Here is a 23,370-nt window from a genome sequence, read left to right as displayed (position 1 = left end):
ACATCATTGTGAGACCCTGCCTCAAAAAAAAAAAAAAAACGAGTATGATTCTATTTGCATAAAGTTTAGATGCAGGCAAATCTAAACAATATGTTGTTTGGGGATACATATATGGTAAGATTATAAAGAAAAGCAAATTGAACAAACTTCAGGATGGTGGTTTTCTTGGAGTGGGATGAGGTGGTACTGGGGAATGGAAGAGTACGTAGGAACTATGGTTTGAATATGACATATTTTACAATAAAATTTTTTATAAGCTTGTTGTTGAAAGGAACCCTGAGGTGATTCTTTTTTCTGAAGAAGACTTTTGGTAATGCGGATAGTAATTTTTTTTTTTGAGACGGAGTCTCTGTCACCAAGGCTGGAGTGCAGTGGTGCGATTTCGGCTCACTGCAACCTCCGCCTCCCCAGTTCAAGCAATTCTCCTGCCTCAGCCTCCTGAGTAGCTGGGACTACAGGTGCATGCCACCATGCCCAGCTAAGTTTTTGTAATTTTAGTAGAGATGGGGTTTCACCGTGTTAGCCAGGACGGTCTCAATCTCCTGACCTCGTGATCCACCCGCCTCAGCCTCCCAAAGTGCTGGGATTACAGGCATGAGCCACCACACCCGGCTTGCAGATAGTAATTCTTAATCTTTTGGTACATGCTCTTGCACATAAAGTTTTACAGTAAATATATTTTGCATTTTTTTCCTGAATTTCTTTATGTCAACCTTGCTAAATAGAGAGCATGCCTAGGAAGAAGATGAAACTAGGAGAATTCATCCACAAGCTTAAGTTCAATGGTTGTAGCCTTAGAATGAGAAATTAGGCCTTTTATTCTACCTGTCTTAAAATTAGCTTATTATTGTTAAAAACCAAAGACTGTTTCTTAGTTTGTTTATTTTTATTTTTTGTTCAGGAGCAGAAGCACTCTTTTGCCCCTAGCCCTAGCTTGAATCTGCTGTTTGTTAAATACCTCCATGAATTGACATCTCTTCCTTTTCCGAAGGAATGTGAAACCCAGTAATTACACACAGACCTGACCTACTTTGGAAGAACCAGAGGACAAAGAAACCCTAGATTTCTTCGTCCTTTTTTGACTAAAAAGCAGAGATTTTTGGGAGGCAAGGGCCAGAACTTCCTGTATCTATTCTTCTTTGAAGAGCCCAACTCACCTAAGAAATTTCTGGCTGGGCATGATGGCTCATGGTTGTAATCCCAGCACTTTGTGGGACTGAGGAGGGAGGATGCCTTGAGCCCAGGAGTTCAAAACCATTCCAGGCAACATAACGAGACTCTTGTCTCTATGAAAAGGAAGGAAGGGAGGGAGGTAGGGAGGGAGGGAGGAAGAAGAAAGAAGTTTTCCCTTGTGTGTGCTGCTTGTAGGCTAGTGGACTTGATTCTAATGAAGCCTTTGCATGTCTGCTGATCCGGAAATATTTGGCCTTTTCCCAAGGCTCTATGGCTTTGGGAAAATAATGATGAAATACCTATTTATTTTTTATTTTTAATTGTCCTATTTTATATGTTTGATTTTTGTAAACACCTCAGCCCTTTTTAAAAAGAAATAGTTGGAATATAAACATATATTCTCATTAATTAATAAATCAGCTGGATGACTAGTCCAAACTATTATTCCATTATCATTGTCACTGCCCTGTAACTTATTTTAGTTCTGTCTTAGTTATATTTACCTGTTGTTATTTTGCTAATTTGATAGTTTATTGTGAAAACAATTTTTAATATTTGTCTATTGACATTTTTTAAAATAGAAAAAAATTCTCCTAAACCACAATCAGAAATCTTTTCATTTGATTCATTAACAGTTACTAAAACACCACAACTGTGTTCTGGGTCCTAGGCCCTGTAGGGGGGCTCACACAACTTCACTAAACACCAGCCTTAGCAGAGGAAGATGACTATCAATATCTGGAATATCAAGAACTAGAAGAAACAAGATAATGTGGTCCTAGCAGACAGATAAATGGGATAGATTCAAGAATTCAGAAATAAAACCTTACACTTATGGTCATTTGACTTGTGTTAAGTCTGCAAAGACAATTCATTGGAGAAAGAAGAGTCTTTTCACCAAACAGTGCTGGAATAAGTGTATATCCATGTTCAAAAGAATGAAGTTGGACCTTTGCTTTATACCATATGCAAAAATTAACTTCAAGTGGACCACAAAACTCTCTAAGAGTTTTCATAGAGTTTTATAGTTTTAGCTCTCACATTTATGAAGAGAAGAAAACATACGAGCAAACCTTTCTGATTTGGAGTTAGGCAGTGGTTTCTTAAATAGACTACCAAAAGCAGAAGGGACAAAGGGAAAAATAGATAAATGGACTACATCAAAATTAAAAACTTTTGTTCTGCAGACAATACCATCAGAAAATTGATGACAACCCACAGAATGGAAGAAAATGTTTGCAAATCGTACATCTGATAAGGGACTTGTATCTAGAATATATAAAAACTTTTATAACTCAATAGTAAAAAGTCTAATAATTTAAAAATAGAGGAAAGATTTCAATGTGTAATGCCCCTCAAAATGTATGCAGTTAGTCCACAAACACATGGAAAGATTCTCAGCATCATTAGTCATTAGGAAAATGCAAATGAAATCCTCAATGAGATACCACGTATCCACTAAGATGGCTGTAATAAAAAAAGATGGACAATAACAAGTGTTGGTTAGGATATGTGGAAAGTAGAACTTTCTGGCATTGCTGGTGAGAGAGAATTTAATGATGCAGCAGCTTTGTCATTTCTTCAAAATGTTTAATGTTCCAAAAAATGTTAAAAGTGGAATTACCATATAACCCAGCAATTCCACTGGTAGGTATAAACCCAAGATAAGTGAAAACACATTCACATAAAAATTTTATGAATGTTCATGGCAGCATTATTCATAATAGCCAAAAAGCAGAAACAACCAAAATGTCCATCAACTAAAGAATGGATAATTAAAATTAATATATCCATACAATGGAATATTATTTGGCAATAAAAAGTAATGAAGTACTGATACATGCTGCAAGGTGAATGCCCCTTGAAAACATTATGCCAAGTAAAAGAAACAAGTCACAAAAGGACCACATATTGTATGATCTCATTGAGATGAAATATTTAGTATAGGCAAATTTATAGAAAGAAAGTGGATTAGTGGTTGCCTAGGGCTGGTGGAGGGATAGGAGTGGGGGAATGAGGAGTGATAGCTAAACAGGTATGAGGTTTTTTTCAGTCAGAACAAAAATGTTCAGTTAGATTGTGATGGTTGCACTATCCTGTGAATTTATAAAACACATTGAATTTTACACTTTAAATTGGTGAATTGCATGGTATGTGAATATCTCAATAAAGCTGCTTTTTTTTTTTTTAAATAACTAGAATACAAAGAAAGCAGGGAAATTCTTGCTGAGGAGAAATACTAATGTGATTATTTGTCTTGTTAATGAATTTCATGTCCTCGTTCGGGCTAAATATTTGTGAATTTTTAAAAAAATCTACTTTTAGAAAGAGTTTCAGGTATCTTTAACAGAAGATCAATAGATTAAAACAAATTTAAAAGAATTAGGGCCAAATAGTCTAGGGAAGAGGAGAGATGGATACTATTTTACCAGAAAACTTAGGCTAAGTAGAGCTACCACAGTTCACTTAGCTTTTGCTTTCTGGCAGTACAGGCCAAGAAGAAAACATGGATTCCTTAACTAACATTATTAAATAAAAGGAAAAAATACAATTGAGAAAACCGATTTCCCAGTACCACACTGTAAGTCAAAACTTAATACCCTGTGACTTGATATCAGGTTCACAAAACTATGTCTAAAAGAAAAATTCTTCAATAATACATTTTTTAAAAAGATTTCAAGGCCAGGTACGGTGGCTTATACCTGTAATCCCAGCACTTTGGGAGTCCAAGGCAGATCACTTACAGCCAGGAGTTTGAGTCCAGCCTGGGCAATATAACAAGACACTGTCTCTACAAAAACAAACAAACAAACAAACAGAAACCCCTATGGTGGCACATGCCTGTAGGCCCAGTCGCTGGGGAGGATCACTTGAGGCCAGGAGGTTGAGGCTGTAGTGAACTGTGATCGTGCCACTGTACTCCAGCCTGGGTGACAAAGACCCTGTTTCAAAAAGGGGAAAAAAAGGGTTCCAAAGTGTTCTCTATATGGAAACCATTTTGATTCTGGATATAGGTCTAGTGAGTCTAGTGAAGAAATGTTTGTTAAGCGATCTGGTTACTTGAACTGACGGAAAGCAGAAAGCTGTTGTTTAGTCTGGTATCTCCAACATTAAATAGAAGTTTCCTAACAAAACAATTTAAGACTGAAGTTGAATGTAGTGCTAGAAGAGCAGAGCATTCCATTATGATGTTTGCAGTTAACTATTTTAGAATAGCTTTAGATGTGTAGAAAAATTGCAGATACAGTACAGAGGTCCCAAATACCCCATGGTCAGTTTCCTCTATTCTTACTATCTTACAGTAATATGATACATTTGTCATAATTAATGGACCAATATTAGTACATCCTTATTAAAGTTCATACTTTACTCAAATTCCGTTAGTTTTTACCAAAATGTCCTTTTTCTGTGTCAGGATCTTGTCCAGGATACCACACGCCATTTAGTCACCATGTCTCCTTAGGTTTCTCTTAGCTGTGACAGTTTCTCAGTCTTTTCTTGTTTTTGATGACCTTAATGGTTTTGAGTAGTACTGGTCAGGTATTGTATAATGCTCCTCAGTTGGAATTTGTCTTATGTCTTTGTCATGATTAGATTGGGGTTATAGGTTTTGAGTGGTAAGATAACCAAGGTAAAGCGCCATTTTCATCACATCATACCAAGGGCACATACTATCAACATGACTTATTACTGTTGATGCTAACCTTGATCACCTGGCTCAGGTAGTGTTTGTCAAGTTTTTCCACTAAAGTTCTTTCTTTCCCCCCCTTTCATAATGTACTGTCTGGAAGGAAGTCATTGGATGCACATGCTTTCGATAGCATTTTGTGCAATTGAAAAAAGTAACTTTGTTTGGTAAACTAAGGAGCCTGACATATTTACTTTTCCAGTGGAGAGCTTACCTATGTTTACACAGAGTTTGCTGGAATCTCTACAAGTAAGGCTAAAGCAAAGCTTTTCTCAAGAAAGAGCTTTAGTTTTGTTCACATGCTTGAACTCTTGCTTGAAACTGCTACAGTTCTGTACTATAAATTATGGAAGAGATTTCCTTGGCCTAGAATTTCTTGGAGATGATAGTTGTCTACCTTATAAAGAACCATGAGCTGTTAGTTTTCTATTACTATGTAGCAACCTGCCACAAATTTAGCAGCTTAAAGCAGCACACATTTAGTGTCTTACAGTTTCCATGGGTCTTGAGTCCTGGCATGGCTTAGCTGAGCCCTCTGCTCAGGGTCTCAGAAGGCTGTACAGTATTAAATGGACTGCATTGTCACCTGGAGGCTTAACTGGGAAAGAAGTTACTTACGAGATCGTTCAGGTAATTGGTAGAATTGCTTTATGAGTGAGGATCCCAGCTTTTTGTTGGCTGTTGGCTGGGGCTTCTAAAGAGACTGATCCTAGAGAGACTGCCCGCAGTTCTTTGATGCCACCCACAGTTCCTTTTCCTGAGGGCTTCTGTAACATGGCCATTTACTTCATTAAGCTCTCTAGCTCCACTTGGAAGAAAGGGAGGATATTACATAAAGGCATGAATAGGTCTGTCATTATGTGCGTGTGTGTGTGTGTGTGTGTGAGAGAGAGAGAGAGAACCATTGGGGGCCAGTCATCATGGGGTCTGTTTGTCACACAGAATATGACTTCTTTTATTTTTATTTTTAATTTTTTTTGAGGGTACATAGTAGGTGTATATATTTCATAATATGACTTCTGAAGAGAATATTTAATTTTGAGTAGGACTGCATCCAGTAAGTCTGTCTTGATGAAAATTAGTCACAGAGTACATCCCAAATGTTAGTTTAACCCAATAGAGCTGGTTGTAGTAAAAAGAATAAACTTTACTTTAAAAAATATTGGGTACAAGGTTAAATGAAGGTAGGTAGAGCTGTTCAATGCAGCATACCAGCTGGGGATGAAGAAAGAAGTTGGAGGATAGGTGAAATACGGGGATATGTTTTCCTTGTTTCAAAATTTTGCTAAAGTCTGATGCTGTCAGTCATCCATTCTTTTATTAGTCAATTATCTCTGTTTATATTTAACAACTCATTACCATAAAATCTACTTTTGAGAAGGAGCAAAACATAATGAAGTGAAGGGCTCAGGTTCTTGAGCTCGACTGTCTGGCTTCGAATCCTGCCTCTGCCATTCAGTACTGTATATCCAGGGCACATAACTTCATTGGTAGGTGTCTCAGAAATATCTGTAAAATGAGAATAATAGTACCTACTCCATAGGGTTGTTGTATGGGTTAAGAGTTAATGCCTGTAATTATTCTTTTTTTTTTTTTTTTGAGACCGAGTCTCGCTCTGTTGCCCAGGCTGGAGTGCAGTGAGGCGATCTCAGCTAACTGCAGCCTCCGCCCCTCCAGGTTTAAGCAGTTCTCTGCTCAGCCTCTGGAGTAGCTGGGATTACAGGTGCGTGCCACCACGCCCAGGTAATTTTTCGTATTTTTAGTAGAGACGGGGTTTCACCATCTTGGCCAAGCTGGTCTTGAACTCCTGACCTCGTGATCCACCCGCCTCGGCCTCCCAAAGTGCTGGGATTACAGGCGTGAGCCACCACGCCTGGCCATTATTCCTCATTTTTTTCAAGTGCAGTAAAGATGTCATAGTTATGTTTAAAAAAAGAGAAAGACTCCTGTTTGAGGTATATTGAAGTAGTTACAGATGAAATGATATGGTGATTGGGATTTTGGAGAAACTTGGTAGAGGTATAGATAAAACAATTGACTATAAAGTAATAATTCTTGAAGCTGATTGATGCTTTAAATTATTTTATTGTCTACTTTTGTTAATATTTGAAAATTTTCATTTCAAAAAGTAACAAAAAAATTTAGTGCCTTGGCACATATTAGGTGCTCAGTATATTTTACCTATTCTTACTATGCTTATGTTTAATATATTGGAATTAACTAGTCTAAAACAAAAAATATAAAACAAACTAAAATTGACTCTTTGAGTTTCTCATTTCTAAGTGAGAAATTTGATAATGGAAACATCGTCAAATTTGGCTGACATTGGGTTATGCAACATTTCTTAGACTCGGATTCTTGGTTTCTGTGTTCATGTCTTTCTGGTGTGGTTGTAATTTACAGTTTAATTAATTTGACCTACTTGTTGCCCATTTCACATTCCATTTAATTTAGTCTGCCATTGTTTGTTCTGTAAGTGGGATGGAAATTAATGTCAATATTATTATTTAGCGTTCTTAGTTTTAACAGTGGGAAACATTGACTTTACCAATAGTGAAAATATTAGCAAATGCCAAGGCTTTTCTGGGCAAACAGTGGTGTTATGCCTTAGTTTAATGTATTTAATTGAGGAAAGAAACATTTATTCACCAAGGTTATCTCAAATGTGGTAAATGCAGTTTTCTGCTTATTATCATATGGTCCTACATTATATAGCACTGTAAAACTAGAAGACTTAGGGCTGGGTGTGGTGACTCATGCCTGTAACCCCAGTGCTCTGGGAGCCTGAGGTGGGAGGATTGCTTGAGGCCAGGAGTTCCAGATCAGCTTGGGCAAAAGAGCAAGACCCTTCTCTTAAAAAAAATTAATTTAGCTGGGCATGGTAGTACATGCCTGTAGTCCTGACTACTCAGGAGGCTGAGGTGGAGGATCGCTTGAGGCCAGGAGTTTGAGGCTGCAGTGAGCTATTATCACATCATTGCACTCCAGCGTGGTCAACGGAGCAAGACTCTGTCTCTAAAAGAAATAACAAATACAGCCGGGCGTGGTGGCTCATGCCTGTTATCCTAGCACTTTGGGAGGCTGAGGCAGGAGGATTGCTTGAGCCCAGGAGTTTGAGAGCAGCCTGGACTATAGTGAGACCTCATCTTTACAAAAATAAGTAAATAATAAACAGATAAGAGAAAATAAAAGAAATAATAACTAAAACTAAATGGCTTGATTACTTTAACTAACCAAGATTGAGAGTTGTATGACTAGTAGTGATTCTGATTTATGTGAATGAACCCTTAGGACTTAAATGTCAATTTAAAAACTTAAAAAAGTCAAAACCCAAGTCTCCCAGAGTTCGAATTAGGAATTGGCACAGTGAGAACCTTATCTTCATAACTCTCTTTCTTTCTTTTTTATAGTCAGGGTGTCACTCTGTCACCCAGGCTAGGAGTGTAGTGGCTTGATCACAACTCACTGCAGCCTTGACCTCCGGAGCTCAAGCAGTTCTTCTGCCCCAGCCTCCCAAAATGCTGGGACCACAGGCACATGCTAACGTGCCCAACCAATTTGAAATTTTTTTTGTAGAGACAGGATTCCACTATGTTGCCTAGGCTGGTCTGAAGCTCCTGGGCTTAAGCGATCATCTCACCTTGGCCTCCCAAAGTGCTGGGATTGCAGGTGTGAGCCACTGTGCCCAGCTGATACCTCTGCTTTCAAGTCATGTAATAGATGAAAACATTGAGGATTAGAGGGGTAAAGTGATTTTCCCAAGGTCACAAACATATCTTAGAGATACAGCTGGAAATTGAACTCTCAATCTCAGCACCCACTCCATTCGTCTTTTTGCTGTCACAGTGATTTCCCAACTGTTCTGCAGAGCCCTAGGCTTCTAAAAAGTTTTGTCTATAACCAGGATGGATACTCTTTTTTCTGTCTTATGTATTAGGGTTTATGTGTGATTTTGTTCAGAAGGAAAAAGTTTCTACTGCTGTGTATGATCATTTTTATATCCTTCCTACACTCTGAGCTCCTTATTCTGTGCTGTTTTCTACCCAGAAAAGTACATTTGATTCATTGAAGGGATTTTTTTTTACTTAGTTTCAAAAAATGCCAACTTGATCTCTTAGTTTCAAAAAATGCCAACTTGATCTATCAAGAAACCTGTGACCCAGAGACCTCAGGAAAGTTGCACAAAGACTTTTAAATATGGAGGGATAATTAGTTTTATTATGACATTATTATCAATTAACATTTTACTTCCTTCTAGCTCTCTACATTTTCATTTTCTCATCTCATAAATCTCATTCCTTATGATTTTTTGGTGGGGATGTGTTACTTATGGTCTCTTATTTTCCTAGAACAATATTTATGCAAATATGTCTCTTTTTTTTTTTTTTTTTGAGACAGAGTCTTGCTCTGTCGCCCAGGCTGGAGTGCAGTGGCGCCATCTCGGCTCACTGCAAGCTCCGCCTCCTGGGTTCACGCCATTCTTCTGCCTCAGCCTCCCGAGTAGCTGGGACTACAGGCGCCTGCCACCATGCCCAGCTAATTTTTTGTATTTTTAGTAGAGACGAGGTTTCACCGTGTTAGCCAGGATGGTCTCAGTCTCCTGACCTTGTGATCCACCCGCCTCGGCCTCCCAAAGTGCTGGGATTACAGGCATGAGCCACCGCGTCGGCCGTCTGTCTATCTTAAATGAAACTATTTCTGATATCTGGAGATTCTTTTGGGTCTCATTGGCAATGAATTAGGGGTCATGTTAATTGGCTTAAAAGTACTATTGTCATAAGACATAAAAGAGGGGCTAATAGTATAATAGTTGGGTTTTACTTAAATTGTGGATGCTTTTAATGATTTTTAAAAACCCTCAATGTTATTAACTATACTCAATACTTTAATGAATTGATACACAGTTATGACAATTTCCTTTACATAAAATCCTTGGTTCTACCTTAGCATCTTTTTGAAATTCTACACTTGTACTCTAATGCAAATTTAGGACCATCAGAGAAGGTCAGTATTTAGGATGTCTGTAATCCTGCTACAGGAAAACACAAAGAATCTTGTTAAATGTTAACTCTGTTATATTAAGCATATACTTCATGTAGCTGTCTTTTGACATCGGTTGTGGCTATGTCTAACCCATATAATAATTTTATATTTCAGTGGAACCATTCTCAGTTTTTTCTATGGCAGTGTTGTTTATCAGTTGTCCACTTACCACCTTTAAAATAAATATCAGAAATTTGGCCAGGCACGGTGGCTCACGCCTGTCATCCCAGCCCTTTGGGAGGCCAAGGTGTGTGGATCACAAGGTTAGGAGTTTGAGACCAGCCTGGCCAGCATGGTGAAACCCCATCTCTACTAAAAATACAAAAAATTAGCCGGGCATGGTGGTGCACGCCTGTAGTCCCAGCTACTTGGGAGGCTGAGGCAGGAGAATTGCCCAAACCCAGGAGGTGGAGGTTGCAGTGAGCCGAGATGGCGCCACTGTACTCCAGCCTGGGAGACAGAGTGAGATTCCATCTCAAAAAACAAAACAAAAAAAACCCCAGAAATTTAAGAATTAATTAATGTTTACTATTAGACTTCCAGGGATTGATTTAAGTTACTTAAATTACACTATTAATCACATGAAATGCAAACATTCATTATGGAAATAACATTTGTTTGACTTGAAAATGTGATGATTACTAAATATAAGGAACTCATTGAAACTGGAATAAATGCACAAGCCATCACACAAAACATTCCATTTTGAAGGAATCCCAGAGGGGCATTATCTGTCAGCTCTGGTAGTGTGCACCTGTCCTTCGGAAAACGCCTTGGAAGGTAATTGGTGCCATGTTCCTGATGGGCACAGGGAGGCTGGCTTCTTACTCCAGGCTGCTCAGGGAAGATAGTCTGGTATCATAAACATCCAGACTAGAAATGCATGATTTGACAACGATGCACCTTTTGACAAACAATGAGCACACTACTGACATCCGAGGATGCATTACAAGTGAGACTTTCAGAAATAGGAGGATGAAATGCAGTCTGAAAATGGATATTGCTTCCTGTTTTTCCTTAGTCTTCATTGTCAAATAATTGGGAGATGTCAAGAGATGAGGGTTTAGGATAGTTTTTCAACTGTTTTCTGTTTCCTTGGTTCACTCAGCTCCCGCTACTTCACGCAGACTGTGTTATTAGTCCTTGAGGGCATATTGATATAATTTAAAACAATTTAAAATATGAACTGTTGCTGATTTTGTTCAACAGGAACAGCACTACCATTGTAAGGTTAGCAAGATACCCAATATAATAAATCTCCATAGGGGAAGTTTAAGAAAATTATGTTACGGCAGTTGAGTTCAGCTCTCTTTTCAGCTGGAGCCTTAAGTCTTGGAGCGTTCTAGGTTCTACATCTAAATGTGCTTAACAGTACACAGGCTTCTTGACAAATGCTGTTCTTGGGAAGAGTACAATCCTTCTGTGAGTCTGTGTTATTTTTACCTGTGAGTTGGCATTCCAGGGAAGAGTAGCATGTGCTCATTAAGAAAATTCATCTTAAAATTTATTCAGCCTTTTGTCTCCTTACAACCTTGTATTTTAGGCGATATTGCCAAGTTATTTCCCGTCTTTCTGTCCTGGGACTAAAATTTCTTTTTTTCTTTTCTTTTTCTTTCTTTCTTTTTTTTTTTTGAGACAGAGTCTTGCTCTGTCACCAGGCTGGAGTGCAGTGGTGTGATCTTGACTCACTGCAACCTCCACCTTCCTGGTTCAAGCAATTCCCCTGCCTCAGCCTCCCAAGTAGCTGGGGCTACAGGCCCACGCCACCATGCTTGGCTAATTTTTTTTTTTGTATTTTTAGTAGAGACGGGGTTTCACCATGTTGGCCAGACTGATCTCAAACTCCTGACCCCAGGCAGTCCGCCCACCTCGGCCTCCCAAAGTACAAAATTTCATTTTTTATAGTTTAATTTCCCACCATAACTTTGACATTTTTCTTTGGAAGTAACTAGTTTTTTAAAAATTTCAAAACATTTCTGTAAGTTATAGGTTGAACACCCCTAATTCAAAAACGAAAAATGCCCCCAAATCTTAAACTCTTTGAGTGCCAACATGACACCATGTGGAAAATTCTACGCATAAGCACTTAATACAAACTTTTTTTTTAATGCACAAGATTATTTAAAATATTGTGTAAAATTACCTTCAAGCTATGTGTATAAGGTGTATATGAAACATAACGTTTTGGATAAGGGATATTCAACCTGTATTGTTACTTATTATTTTTATTGTTTTATTTTTTGAAATGGGGTCTCCCTCTCACCCAGGCTGGAGTGCAGTGGCGTGATCACAGCCCACTGTAGCCTTGAGCTCTTGGACTCAAATGATCTTCCCACCTCAGTCTCCTGAGTACTAGGACTACAGGCATATGCCATCATGGCTGGATAATTTTTAAAAATTTTTTTGTAGAGTTGGGGGTCTTGCTGTGTTGCCCAGGCCGGTCTCGAACTCCTGGGATTACAGCATGAGCCACCAGGCCGGCCTATTTTGTCATTATGCCACTTTCTTAGACAGTGTTCTTTGGTTGCCATTTTGAACTATTAGAACTGCCTTGTTAAACCATTTAGCTTTTGCCCTTTTCTTCCCCAGATCCCTAATACTTTTCTGCCCAATCCTTTCTCTCTATTCAGAGTGTTTCCTGTTTGTCCTACATTCTCTTTCTGTCCTTCTCCTTCTTTCCTGCTCTTCCCTTTTTTTTTTTGAGACGGAGTCTTGCTCTGTCACCCAGGCTGGAATGTAATGGTGTCATCTCGGCTCACTGCAACCTCCACCTCCCAGGTTCAGGCGATTCTCCTGCCTTAGCCTCCCAAGTAGCTGGGACTACAGGCATACACCACTATGTTTGGATAATTTATATATATATATATATATGTATTTATTTATTTTAGCAGAGACGGGTTTTCACCATGTTAGAGAGGCTGGTCTTGAACTCCTGACTTCAAGTGATCTGCCCACCTCAGCCTCCCAAAGTGCTAGGATTACAGGTGTGAGGCCTGCACCTGGCCTCTTCCCTCTCTTTTTTTTAGGGCTTTGAGGCATCCTTTTCAACAGCTCCTTAACCTTAAAATTAAGCCATCAATCCCATTCTGAGTATCTCCATCTTAAACTTCTGCAATTTGTTCAATCTGAAATAAACACCTGAAAATAGAAAATTGAATATCTATATTTTGTAAATAATCCTGACTGACCTTCATTTTTATTGTCAACTCTCTTTTCCTCCACTCCTTTAAAAAAAAATTGTTGAATACATTTAAATGATAAACCTGTAGGACAAGAGTTGATTTAACTATAAAACATTGTTGGCACTTTGCGACAATAACAATCATGTCAGTATGCCTGAGAGAGTTGCTCATAATATTGGAGACACTCATAGGCTTCTGTTTTCTGAGAGGGTAAATGTCAACCAGATGGGAATTACTGGAACTGAGAAATCATTTTCTTTTTGTCTTTAAAAATTTCTCTTCTATATCTTGAATTTCAAGTAATCACAGAAAATTTCCTTTGCTTCAGATACCATTTACTAATTTTGCACAGTATACCATTTTCCAACTTATTTTCCCACTTTCAGTAAACTTTCTGTTCTCTATCCAGACATTGGAAATGCATGAACTATTTTACAGTCACCATTCAGTACAGCCTAGAGGGCAGAAAAATAAAAGTTCAACCACTCACCTAAAAAGCACTATACATTTTATTGTATTTTATTGTTATTATTATTATTATTATTATTATTATTATTATTTTTGAGATGGAGTTTCACTCTTGTTGCCCTGGCTGGAGTGCAGCGGCGCCATCTCGGCTCACTGCAACCTCCACCTCCTGGGTTCAAGCGATTCTCCCTGCCTCAGCCTCCCAAGTAGCTGGGATTACAGGTGCCCACCACCATGCCTGGCTAATTTTTGTATTTTTAGTAGAGGTGGGGTTTCACCATGTTGGCCAGGCTGGTCTTGAGCTCCTGACCTCAAGTGATCTGCCTACCTCGGCCTCCCAAAGTGCTGGGATTAGACGCATGAGCCACCGTGCCTGGAGTGCTATACATTTTAAATTATAGTTGTTAACCACTTTCTGTGGAGTTTATTGAAAGCTGCCTGACCCTTATCTTTGCTGGCCATGTAGAGTCCTTGTGTCTCGAGTTGGCTAGCATCCTTGCATCCCAGCCATTCCTTAGGCTTGACAGCTGCATATTTTCCCAGAAACAGTTGTGACTGGTGTGTATAATGAATAGAATAACCTGTTCTTTCCAAATATACATCCCTGTTTTGCCCCTTAGTACTTGATTTGACTAATTGTTTCAAGCTGAAATATAGACTTCAATTAAAAAATTGGAAGCCAGGTGTGGTGGCTCTTGCCTGTAACCCCAGCACTTTAGGAGGCTGAGGTGGGAGGATCCGTTGAGACCAGCCTGGGCAAGATAGTGAGACCCTGTTGCTACAGAAAATTAAAAAATATATATTATCCAGGTGTGGTGGTGTGTCCCTGTAGTCCCAGCTACTCAGAAGGCTGAGGTGAGAGAATGGCTTCAGCCCGGAAGGTTGAGGCTGCAGCGAGCTATGGTCGTGTCACTGCACTCCAGCCTGGGTAACAGTGCAGACGTTAGGATCTTCCCAAGAATGTGGCCAGCCTACATCCTGACCTTGGTCACGTGGCACATTATTAATCATGGCCATTTAATGTGTAACAGGTTGCATTCAAGAGTCTAGCTTGTGTTGGTTTGGGGTTCTTTTAAATTTGTTTTCTGTTGACAATTCTATTTTCTAGTAAATTTTAAATAAAAATGTTTTTTCATTAAGGCTGATTCCAAAGGTACTTAAGTTCCTTTCTAGCCAGCCATTCTTAGCTGGGTCCTGTGAAAGCATTATGCCCTATAGAAAAGAAAATTGAGTGACTATTTTCTCAGTTCTCCCAAACATGGTACTATTCTAGATACATTGAAGAGAAGTCAATTCATTACATACAGTGATGCTTTAAGGGCAGTTGTTCTCAGAGTTTGATTCAGGGATGTCATAGACTCCAATACTGTTTCAGTGGGTCCCCTAGGTCAAAACCATTTTTAAAGAAATGCCACAACATTATTTTCACTTTTCATTCATACTCTCTCACAATTATAAAATAGAGATTTCCAGAGACTATGCTATGTATGATGCTGCAATTGCTCTGATGACCAAGGGGATGTGTGGTTGTATACACGTGTCTTTTAAATGTTTGTCTTAATTTCTGATTTTTAATTTGATTTCTAAGCAAATATTGAAAGATATTACTCACATAATCAAAACTTCTTTGAAGTTTCTCCTAACTTTTAAGAGAAGGAGTCCTGAGACCAAACAGTTTGGGAACTGCTGTCTTAAGGCTGTAAGACTTAATTCTCTGAGAGAACCCCTCCTGGGAATGGCTGCACACAAGGGCAGTACAGTAAACCAGTCAGTTGCTCAACAGACATTTAAAAAATTGAATTAAATTGAGCTCCTAGAATATAACTTTTGAGACCTTATTTGAGATTTTCTCCCCAGGCAATGTTTGAGCATTGAGAGCCTTGTAACTTGGGCCAGGTTTCTGTGAGATAGACAGTTGGCAATTCTCAATATCAAGTCAATGATTTCAGAAGTCATTTTCAAGGAATACGTCCTTTACCTGGTAGATTAATTATGTAGCCTGTTGGCATTATGTAGATCAGTGCCGTCCAAGAGAAAGAGGGCACATATATTATTTACAATTTTTAAATAATCATATGAAAAAAGTAAAAAGTGGTGAAATTAGTTTTAATATCTTTTGTTTAGCCTAATATATCTAAAATATTATAATTTCCACATGTAATCAATATAAAAATGTATCAGGGAGATAGTTTAATTCTTTTTTATATTACTATCTTTGAAATCTGGTATATATTTTACATTTATAGCGCATCAGTCTGGATAGTTACACGTGGCTGGTGCCTACTGTATTACACTGTACAGATCTAGATCATAAAATAGTTGTAGAGCTGAGCCGAGAATGTTCTAGAGTAGATAAGCTTTGTCATAAAAATAGAGAATAAAAATTTTGCTACAGAAGTTAGTATAAAAACATAACCCCATTGAAAAAAGCTTACAATGGCAAAATGTTTGATATCTGCCTAAATTTTAAAGACATTTCTAAAAGAAATAGAGCTCTTTCCTTAAAACAAATTTTTTAAAAAAATAAGCTTTTCTTCAAACTGTAATGTTTTCTCTTTCCTTCTAAAAAGCATGCAGTCTGCTCACTATATTCTTTGAAATTACTGTATGTTCATCTGCATACCAGTGTAAGGAGATCCTCTTTCTCGTCTTGGAAGAATTTGAGCCCTTGTGATCTTTGCATTTCCCTCCTACGTAGTTCTTTCTTGAACTGTCCATTTGTCCTGGCATATCCCTGAATCCGTACTATCTGCTATAGGGCATTTATTTCTGATGGGGAAGGGTGGTTTGTTTTGATCTTAATGCTGAACTGTCCCTTAGTTCATTGTCTTTTACTCTGTTGCCTTATCTTGCTTGCAAATATGGTGTCAGAATATGCAAGTGAATTTATTGCCTGTTGTGAAGAAACCACTATTTTTTTCAGCTTCATTCACTATGAACATTATTGTGCTTACAAAAGTGAGTTGAGTTAAAAAGAACTGTGTTTTTTAGAAGTGAGAATTAAAAGGGAGAAATAGTAATTTTTCCTCTCATAGAATGAATAATAAAGAGCTATGACTTTAAATTTGGCATGATCTAAATTTAATTTTTTTCCTACCACATGCCAATTGAAACAGAAGAATTTGTTGAATGGGAATGTCTTGAGTAGGGAAATTAAGGACTCTCACAATCTGTATCTCTTTAGTAGCATACTTGATACAGTGTCATGTTTAATTAATATTAGAATGTCAATTTACAAAATCATGCTCTTTGGAAGATAAAAGAATTCTGTGTAGAACAGGCAAACTTAGGAAATATATGGTCTCTTGGTAACATGTTGGAAGTTTTCTGCTTTGTTATAATTTTCATATGTAAGTACAATTAGGAGATTTATAGATTTTCAACCCCAATATAATAACATTCTTTGAGAGTTTATCTTTTCTTTACCTACTGATTTACCTTTGTTGTGGACACATTCAGTTTTTCAAGCAACTGGTGTGTACTTTACACCAAAACCTTTATTATATAGTCTTCAGTAATCTGTAGCTGTGAAACTCATACTCATTTATCTGTTTAGATATTCTCAAAACAATCACACCTGTGTGCCAGCCACCTGCTGTCTGACTTGGCAGTTTCTCTGTTCCAACTTTATTTTTCTGCTTTTTAGAAAACTCCCACTTTCCAGTTTGCAGCTAAGGTAGGAGCTGAGTTCCTTTCCCTGTTAAGTGGTCTTATCAGGCAGTTATGCCATTGCCAAGCAACAGTAAGTTCTCTCCTCTCAGGTGTTAGATAGTAGGTAGGGTTGGCAAGGGGAGCCTGACCTGCTGTAAAGAAGTAGACCAGTGTCTCTCTGCCACAGCCCTCAGGGTCAGGTCTTGCTGTGGGTTCCATCCTATGGCTCACTGTGACTTTCCTGAATGGAATGCGTTTATTTTTTTTCCAGCTCTGTTCTTTCCATGTTCTTCCCACATCAGCTGGCGGCAGCCAGTTGGTTCTGAATGCTGCCCACAAATTGTTAGCTATTTTGCTTCTTGGTCCCTCAATTTGTCCCTTGAATAAGGAATTGATGTGTTTCAGATCCAGGATTATGTTGCTTAGTGAAGCAAATCTAATCCTTGCCAAGGAATGCCTAAAGTTGAAGGCTTGATTCCAGAAGAAAATAAAATAACAACAGCACTACCTGTAATTAACATATATTGCCTGTTTACTGTGCCAGGCATTATATTAATCAGGTTGCATGTATTAGCCTTGTTAATCCCCAAAATCACTTTAAAGTAGGTTCCATTGTTGCCCACATTTTACAGATAGGGAGCCATTGGAAAATTAAGTAACCTGTTCTAGGTTATATATTAAGGGATAGTTCCAAGATTTTGAATCTAAGTATCTTGTCTTCAGAGTCCTTGCTTTCAGTACTATATTCAACTGCTAAATAAAGCTTCACTTTGGTTTTTTTGTTTTGTTTTGTTTTTTTGTTTTGGAGAAAGTGTCTCATTCTGTTGCACAGATTGCAATGCAGTGGTGTGATCACGGCTCACTTCACCCTTGCTAGGCTCAAGCGATCGCCTAGGCTCATGCAATCCTTCTGTCTCAGCTTCCTGAGTAACTGGGACTACAGGCACACACTACCACACCTGGCTAATTTTTTTATTTTTTGTAGAGATGAGGTCTCACTTTGTTGCCCAGGCTGGTCTTGAACTCCTCGCCTCAAGCCATCCGCCTGCCTTTAACTCTCAAAGTGCTGGAATTACAGGCGTGAACCACCGTGCCTGGCCCAAAGCCTCACTTTTCAATGTCTTCTGGAATCTGAACTCTCACTGAAGAGTAGACAGGAGTTTGATGTTTTAATCTATTAAAACTTCTTTGTACGTGCCTTCTAAGAACAGATTATATTCAATGCAATTTTTCCTGAAAAGATGAAGTACATTTCTTTGTAAAATTCATGTATGTATTTATTTATTTATTATAGTACATATTTATGGGGTACATTTGATATTTTGCTGCATGGATACAACATGTAATGATCAAATCAGGGTAATTAGGATATCCATTACCCCAAACATTTATCATGTCTTTCTGTTGGTGACATTTCAAATCTCCTTCAGCCATTTTGAAATATGTAATAAATTATTGTTAATTATAGCCAACAAAAGGCATTATTGCTAGTACAGATATTTCTTGACTTATGATGGGTTACGTCCCAATAAACCCATTATAAGTTGAAAATATGGTAAGTCAGAAATGCATTTAATTCACTCTATTGTTATTTACCCACGTGATTGTGTGGCTGACTGGGAGCCACACAATCTCTGTTTACCATTATGAAGATCCTATTGCTTCAGAATGCGAATGAAATTTAGAGTGAGTGCCTTGTGAATCAGGGAGGCCCCACTATATGACTCCCTGTGATCTCTTGGAGGTGAAAGAATGCACAAATTTCATAAGTTAACCTGAAGGCCACCCGCTTTTCCCCAGTTACGTTGTACATGCCATCAATTAGTAGGGGGTGGGCAGAGGTGGAAGATTTCAGGCACAGGCCTTAGACAGTTGATGCCCTCTGTTATTAAGGTAAATAAATCCTAGCAGTTCTTCCCACCTTTTGCACATCATGGCATGCACAGAAAGTTGAGATTGGAGGTGATCCATTATTGCTTGTAACCCATTTCTAACACACTTGTTTGGAAGTTCTTTTTTTTTTCTTTTGAGACAGGGTCTCATTCTGTTGCTGGCACGATCATAGCTCACTGCAACTTCAGCTCCCGGGATCAAACTGTCCTTCCACCTCAGCCTCCTGAGTAGCTAGGACTACAGACACATGCTACCATGCTCGGCTAATTTTTAAAAAGTTTTTTAGTAGAGATGGGGTTTCACCATATTGCCCATGCTGGTCTTGAACTCCTGGACTCAATCAGTCTGCCCTCCTTGGCCTCCCAAAGTGCTGGGATTACAGCTGTTTGGCAGCTCTGCTATGGGGATATATCTGCAAGTTTCTAAGCTTGTTATATTTATGAAAGCATTCTGTACACTACAAGGTGCCATTCACATGTAAGATTTTATTAATAATGACTATTAAGACCAAGCTATTTGTTCTAAGAAGAGACATTGTGTACCATGATTTTTTTTGTTGTTGTTTTGGGAGCTGTCCTGAGAGAAGCAGGAGCAGATGCTAGACCAGTTGTGGAGTTAAGGTCTTGTATGTGATCTGGTGCAGTAATGAGGAGAAGTAGAAATGCAGGTGGTCAAGGGTTATATTATCCAAGACTTCTTACAGGAAACCAAGCAGCTGGTGAGATCCTCATTAAATTCTCTACCTTCTTCTCTGCCTATCCCAGTTCTCTCTGTAGTGAAATTCTGCTTTCTTTGTCAAGTCTTTCCCAGACTTTTTCTACCTCTTCTCCTGTAGGTGAAGGTCATTCACCATCCTCTGTCTGTTGTTATACCTGGTACATAGCTCCATTGATTGTACTTCCAATGCTGCATTGTTTTCAGTTCCACACATCTTTTTTCCTTTTTAGACTGTGATCTCCTTGAAGTAGGCTGTGTCTGATTAATCCTTGTAGCTCCAGCCACACCCAGCTCCTTTCATCACACTCCCTCGTTAGGCATGGCTTGAATGCTCTTTGAGTACAGCTGAAATTTATCTCCCTCTGCCTTTCTCCCGTGGGTCCTCATTTTAACACCTGAAACAGCTTCAGATAAAGTTACTTTTATGCCAGCCATTTATACATCTGAATAATCTGCCATGTATGGCTCCAAACAGTCTTTATTTCTCTGAGCTAAACATTTTTACTTTTGTAATTTTGTTTTCCTGTTTTTTTCCTCAGTAAGTACTGTATATGTTCCCTTTACCTCTCTGGTGCATAGAATCTTAGAATGTTAAGATTTGGAGAGGACTAGAGTTTGACTAGTCTAGGTTCTTCATCTAACCAGTATTGCTTCCATACTGATTACATAATTGAAACTGAGATATAGACATATTTTGGAGCAACACAAATATTTTAAGTATTTCACTGAGGAAGTTTAGATTTAGTAAATTTTTAAAAGTCCTTCATCATTCATTCTTCATTAAAATGTATTTGCTGATGAGTATCTTATTAAAAGGGGGCACATTGGAAAGATATATTTTATGATGCAGTGCATGTATGCTAAAGAAAGATCTTCAGATTCTTATAACATTCTTATTAAGAATTTGATTCTAAAGCCAAGCTACCTAGGGTTCAATCCTGCACCTGCCACATACTAGGTGTAAATTACTTAATCTTGGGTTAATTACTTAATCTCTGTGTGCCTCAGTTTCTGTATTTCTAAAACAAGGTTAATGATAATGTGGGTGTTAGGAGGTTTAAATGAGTTAGTACTTCCAAACCACTAACAGTTATGCCTGGCCCATAGTAAACATTTTGTATATGGTAGCTGCTGCTACTGCTGCTGCCACCACCATCACTGCTACTATTATTATTATTATTGAGTTCTACAAGCATCTGGTGAGATGTGTAAAGCCCCTGTGAAAGTTCTCATAGAACCTTAGTAAGGCACCACGTATTTATGATACAAGCTTCTTGCCTTTTTAAAATTTTTAAATTTTATTTAAAGCTTCTTGTCTTAATGAGAGGCCCTATATACCACTCTGCACTGAAACATGATTTGACCCAGACCGTAACGACATCTATGGAGTAATAAAGTATTTTTTCATAGGATTTTACCGTATAAGCAATTGAAGAAATGGCAGAAGACCCATTAGCTTCTGGAGTCTGTTCCTTTGAGACCAACTTGCTAGGAATCCATTTCCTATCTTTTTAAAAAGAGTAAATTAATTTTCCTCATTGACATTCTGTAAACAGAATACTGGCAGCTTATATTTTATGGAACGTAATGTTTTAAAGTGAACCTAATTTTTCTTAGTAAACTGCTTTTAATAATGCATCAGAGTAATTTTTTTCCTTCTGTTGTCAGGTTGCTATCAAGATCATAGATAAGACCCAGTTGGATGAAGAAAACTTGAAGAAGATTTTCCGGGAAGTTCAAATTATGAAGATGCTTTGCCACCCCCATATCATCAGGCTCTACCAGGTAGGATCATTAGTGTACAGCAGATAGCTGCAAAGAACCCAGAATATTGTATGTATGGCTCCCTTTGAAGAAATGTGGGTGGGTGAACATCTGTGACTTTTTTTGTTTCTATGTTAATCCTGCTATCTTTCCTACCCTTCTGTTTACGTGCTCAGCACTTAGTATCGGCAAGTTTCCCCTGGCCATTTACTAGTACGTTTTCCTTACCCAGGTAGATCTTTTTAATTTGTTCTTTAAACTTTGATGCCATTCTTAGCAAGAACTACACAAAATGTTAATTCAGAAGATGATGAGAATTTATTTTATTTAGTTCAGAGTTCTAAAACAGGATGGGAAACCCAAAAAGAAGAGAATTTAGAGAGGTGAAAAGTTAGAGATGAATATAACATTTTTAATAGCATTATTTGAATACTAGTTTCTGTGATCATGTTATAAATTGTTATGGCAAAGGATTGCTTCTTGGATCAATCAAAATCTACCTCTTTTCTATTCTAATAGGATGGTAGACTTAGTTTTCCAAGGTAGTAATTACTTTGATAATCAAGAGACCAGATCAAGTGACCAGATCTCTCCAATAGGAGAGATTTCTATTTTAGTTTTTTTTTTTTGGTCTTCCCAAGAAACATGCATATTTCATGCCATCATCAAAATGATTCCCTAGCATAACTACAAAAGCAGTAAATCTGATGGCTGGAATTTCAAGCGGGATAGGAGAGGACCTTGCCTTAGCAGGCTGGTGAAAGAGATATTTTGGGAGAGGTGGGGCTTCGGGATGCTTCTCAAATTGCAATGTGTTGGCAGCCGAGAACTTTGCCTCTGCATAGGCCCAACTCTACTTGCTGCTTTCTGCCAGAACAGCCATCTCTTAGTTCTGAAGGACGTGGCCACCCACTTGGTTATTTTGCTGCTGTTAGTCTGCAGTAAATGGTTACTGGCCCAGACATAGGACCATGTGTATGAGTGGAGAAAGTACACCCAAGGCTCTATGGGCAAGCTTTCGTAGCCTCTTAGTTTTATGGAAAAGAAAACATGTTGCGATGTTAACATGTGTGGTTGAAACTACAGCGTTAGAGCTCTTCCCTGGCATCAGCTGCTCACATAATGAAATTAGGTCAACAGGAGCAGACCTGTTGAAATTTATCAGCCTAAATTATGTTGAACAACGCCTACCTTCTGCCCCACAAGCAAACTTACGAAAGCTTCCTGGTGCTGCCTGAAGACCTGTATCTGTGAGCTCACAGGTGTCTAACCTCAGCTTCCTTCCTATCCTGATGGGCTGAATAAATTTCTTGACCTTACCTTTTAAAATAAATCATCTTTAAATAATTGTGGGGCTTAGGCTGACCTTTCTCAAGAGGTTGACTTATAGCTATTACCCTTGTAACTGAATTCTGCAAGTTTGCCTGTCTTACCCAAGATTAGCCTATGAGGATTTCCATAGGTCCAGTGCTAGCTTTGAGCAGTGCCTTCTTTCAAGCTTTAATTTTGCTTTCTGGCAGCTGGGTTTTTAAATTTTTATTTATTTATTTATTTATTTTTGAGACGAAGTCTCACTCTGTTGCCCGGGCTGGAGTGCAGTGGCATGATCTCTGCTCACTGCAGCCTGCGCCTCCTGGGTTCAAGTGATTCTACTGCCTCAGCCTCCCAAGTAGCTGGGATCACAGGCATGTGCCACCACGCCCAGCTAATTTTTGTATTTTTAGTAGAAACGGGGTTTCACTGTGTTGGCCAGGCTGGTCTCGAACTCCTAATCTCAAGTGATCCACCCAC

At 38.5% G+C, this 23,370-nt stretch overlaps 1 protein-coding gene across 15 annotated transcripts in view; it reads left to right on the top strand.

Annotated features, from left to right (window-relative positions):
* Window positions 1-23,370, top strand: part of SIK3 (SIK family kinase 3) — a 252,127-nt gene that overhangs the window by 118,283 nt on the left and 110,474 nt on the right. For all 15 annotated transcript variants that reach the window (XR_010147689.1, XR_010147688.1, XR_008538156.2 and 12 more), the window contains one exon: window positions 21,484-21,600. Coding sequence is in view for 11 of the 15 variants with exons in the window: in XM_016922035.4 (XP_016777524.3) it covers window positions 21,484-21,600 (117 nt within the window). In the remaining 4 variants the exon portion in view is untranslated. Of the gene's footprint in view, window positions 1-21,483; window positions 21,601-23,370 lie in introns of those variants that run through there.

The sequence above is a fragment of the Pan troglodytes genome, chromosome 9 (assembly GCF_028858775.2).
Source record: "Pan troglodytes isolate AG18354 chromosome 9, NHGRI_mPanTro3-v2.0_pri, whole genome shotgun sequence".
NCBI classification, from domain to species: Eukaryota; Metazoa; Chordata; class Mammalia; order Primates; family Hominidae; genus Pan; species Pan troglodytes.
This window is presented reverse-complemented; position numbering and strand designations above follow the sequence as displayed.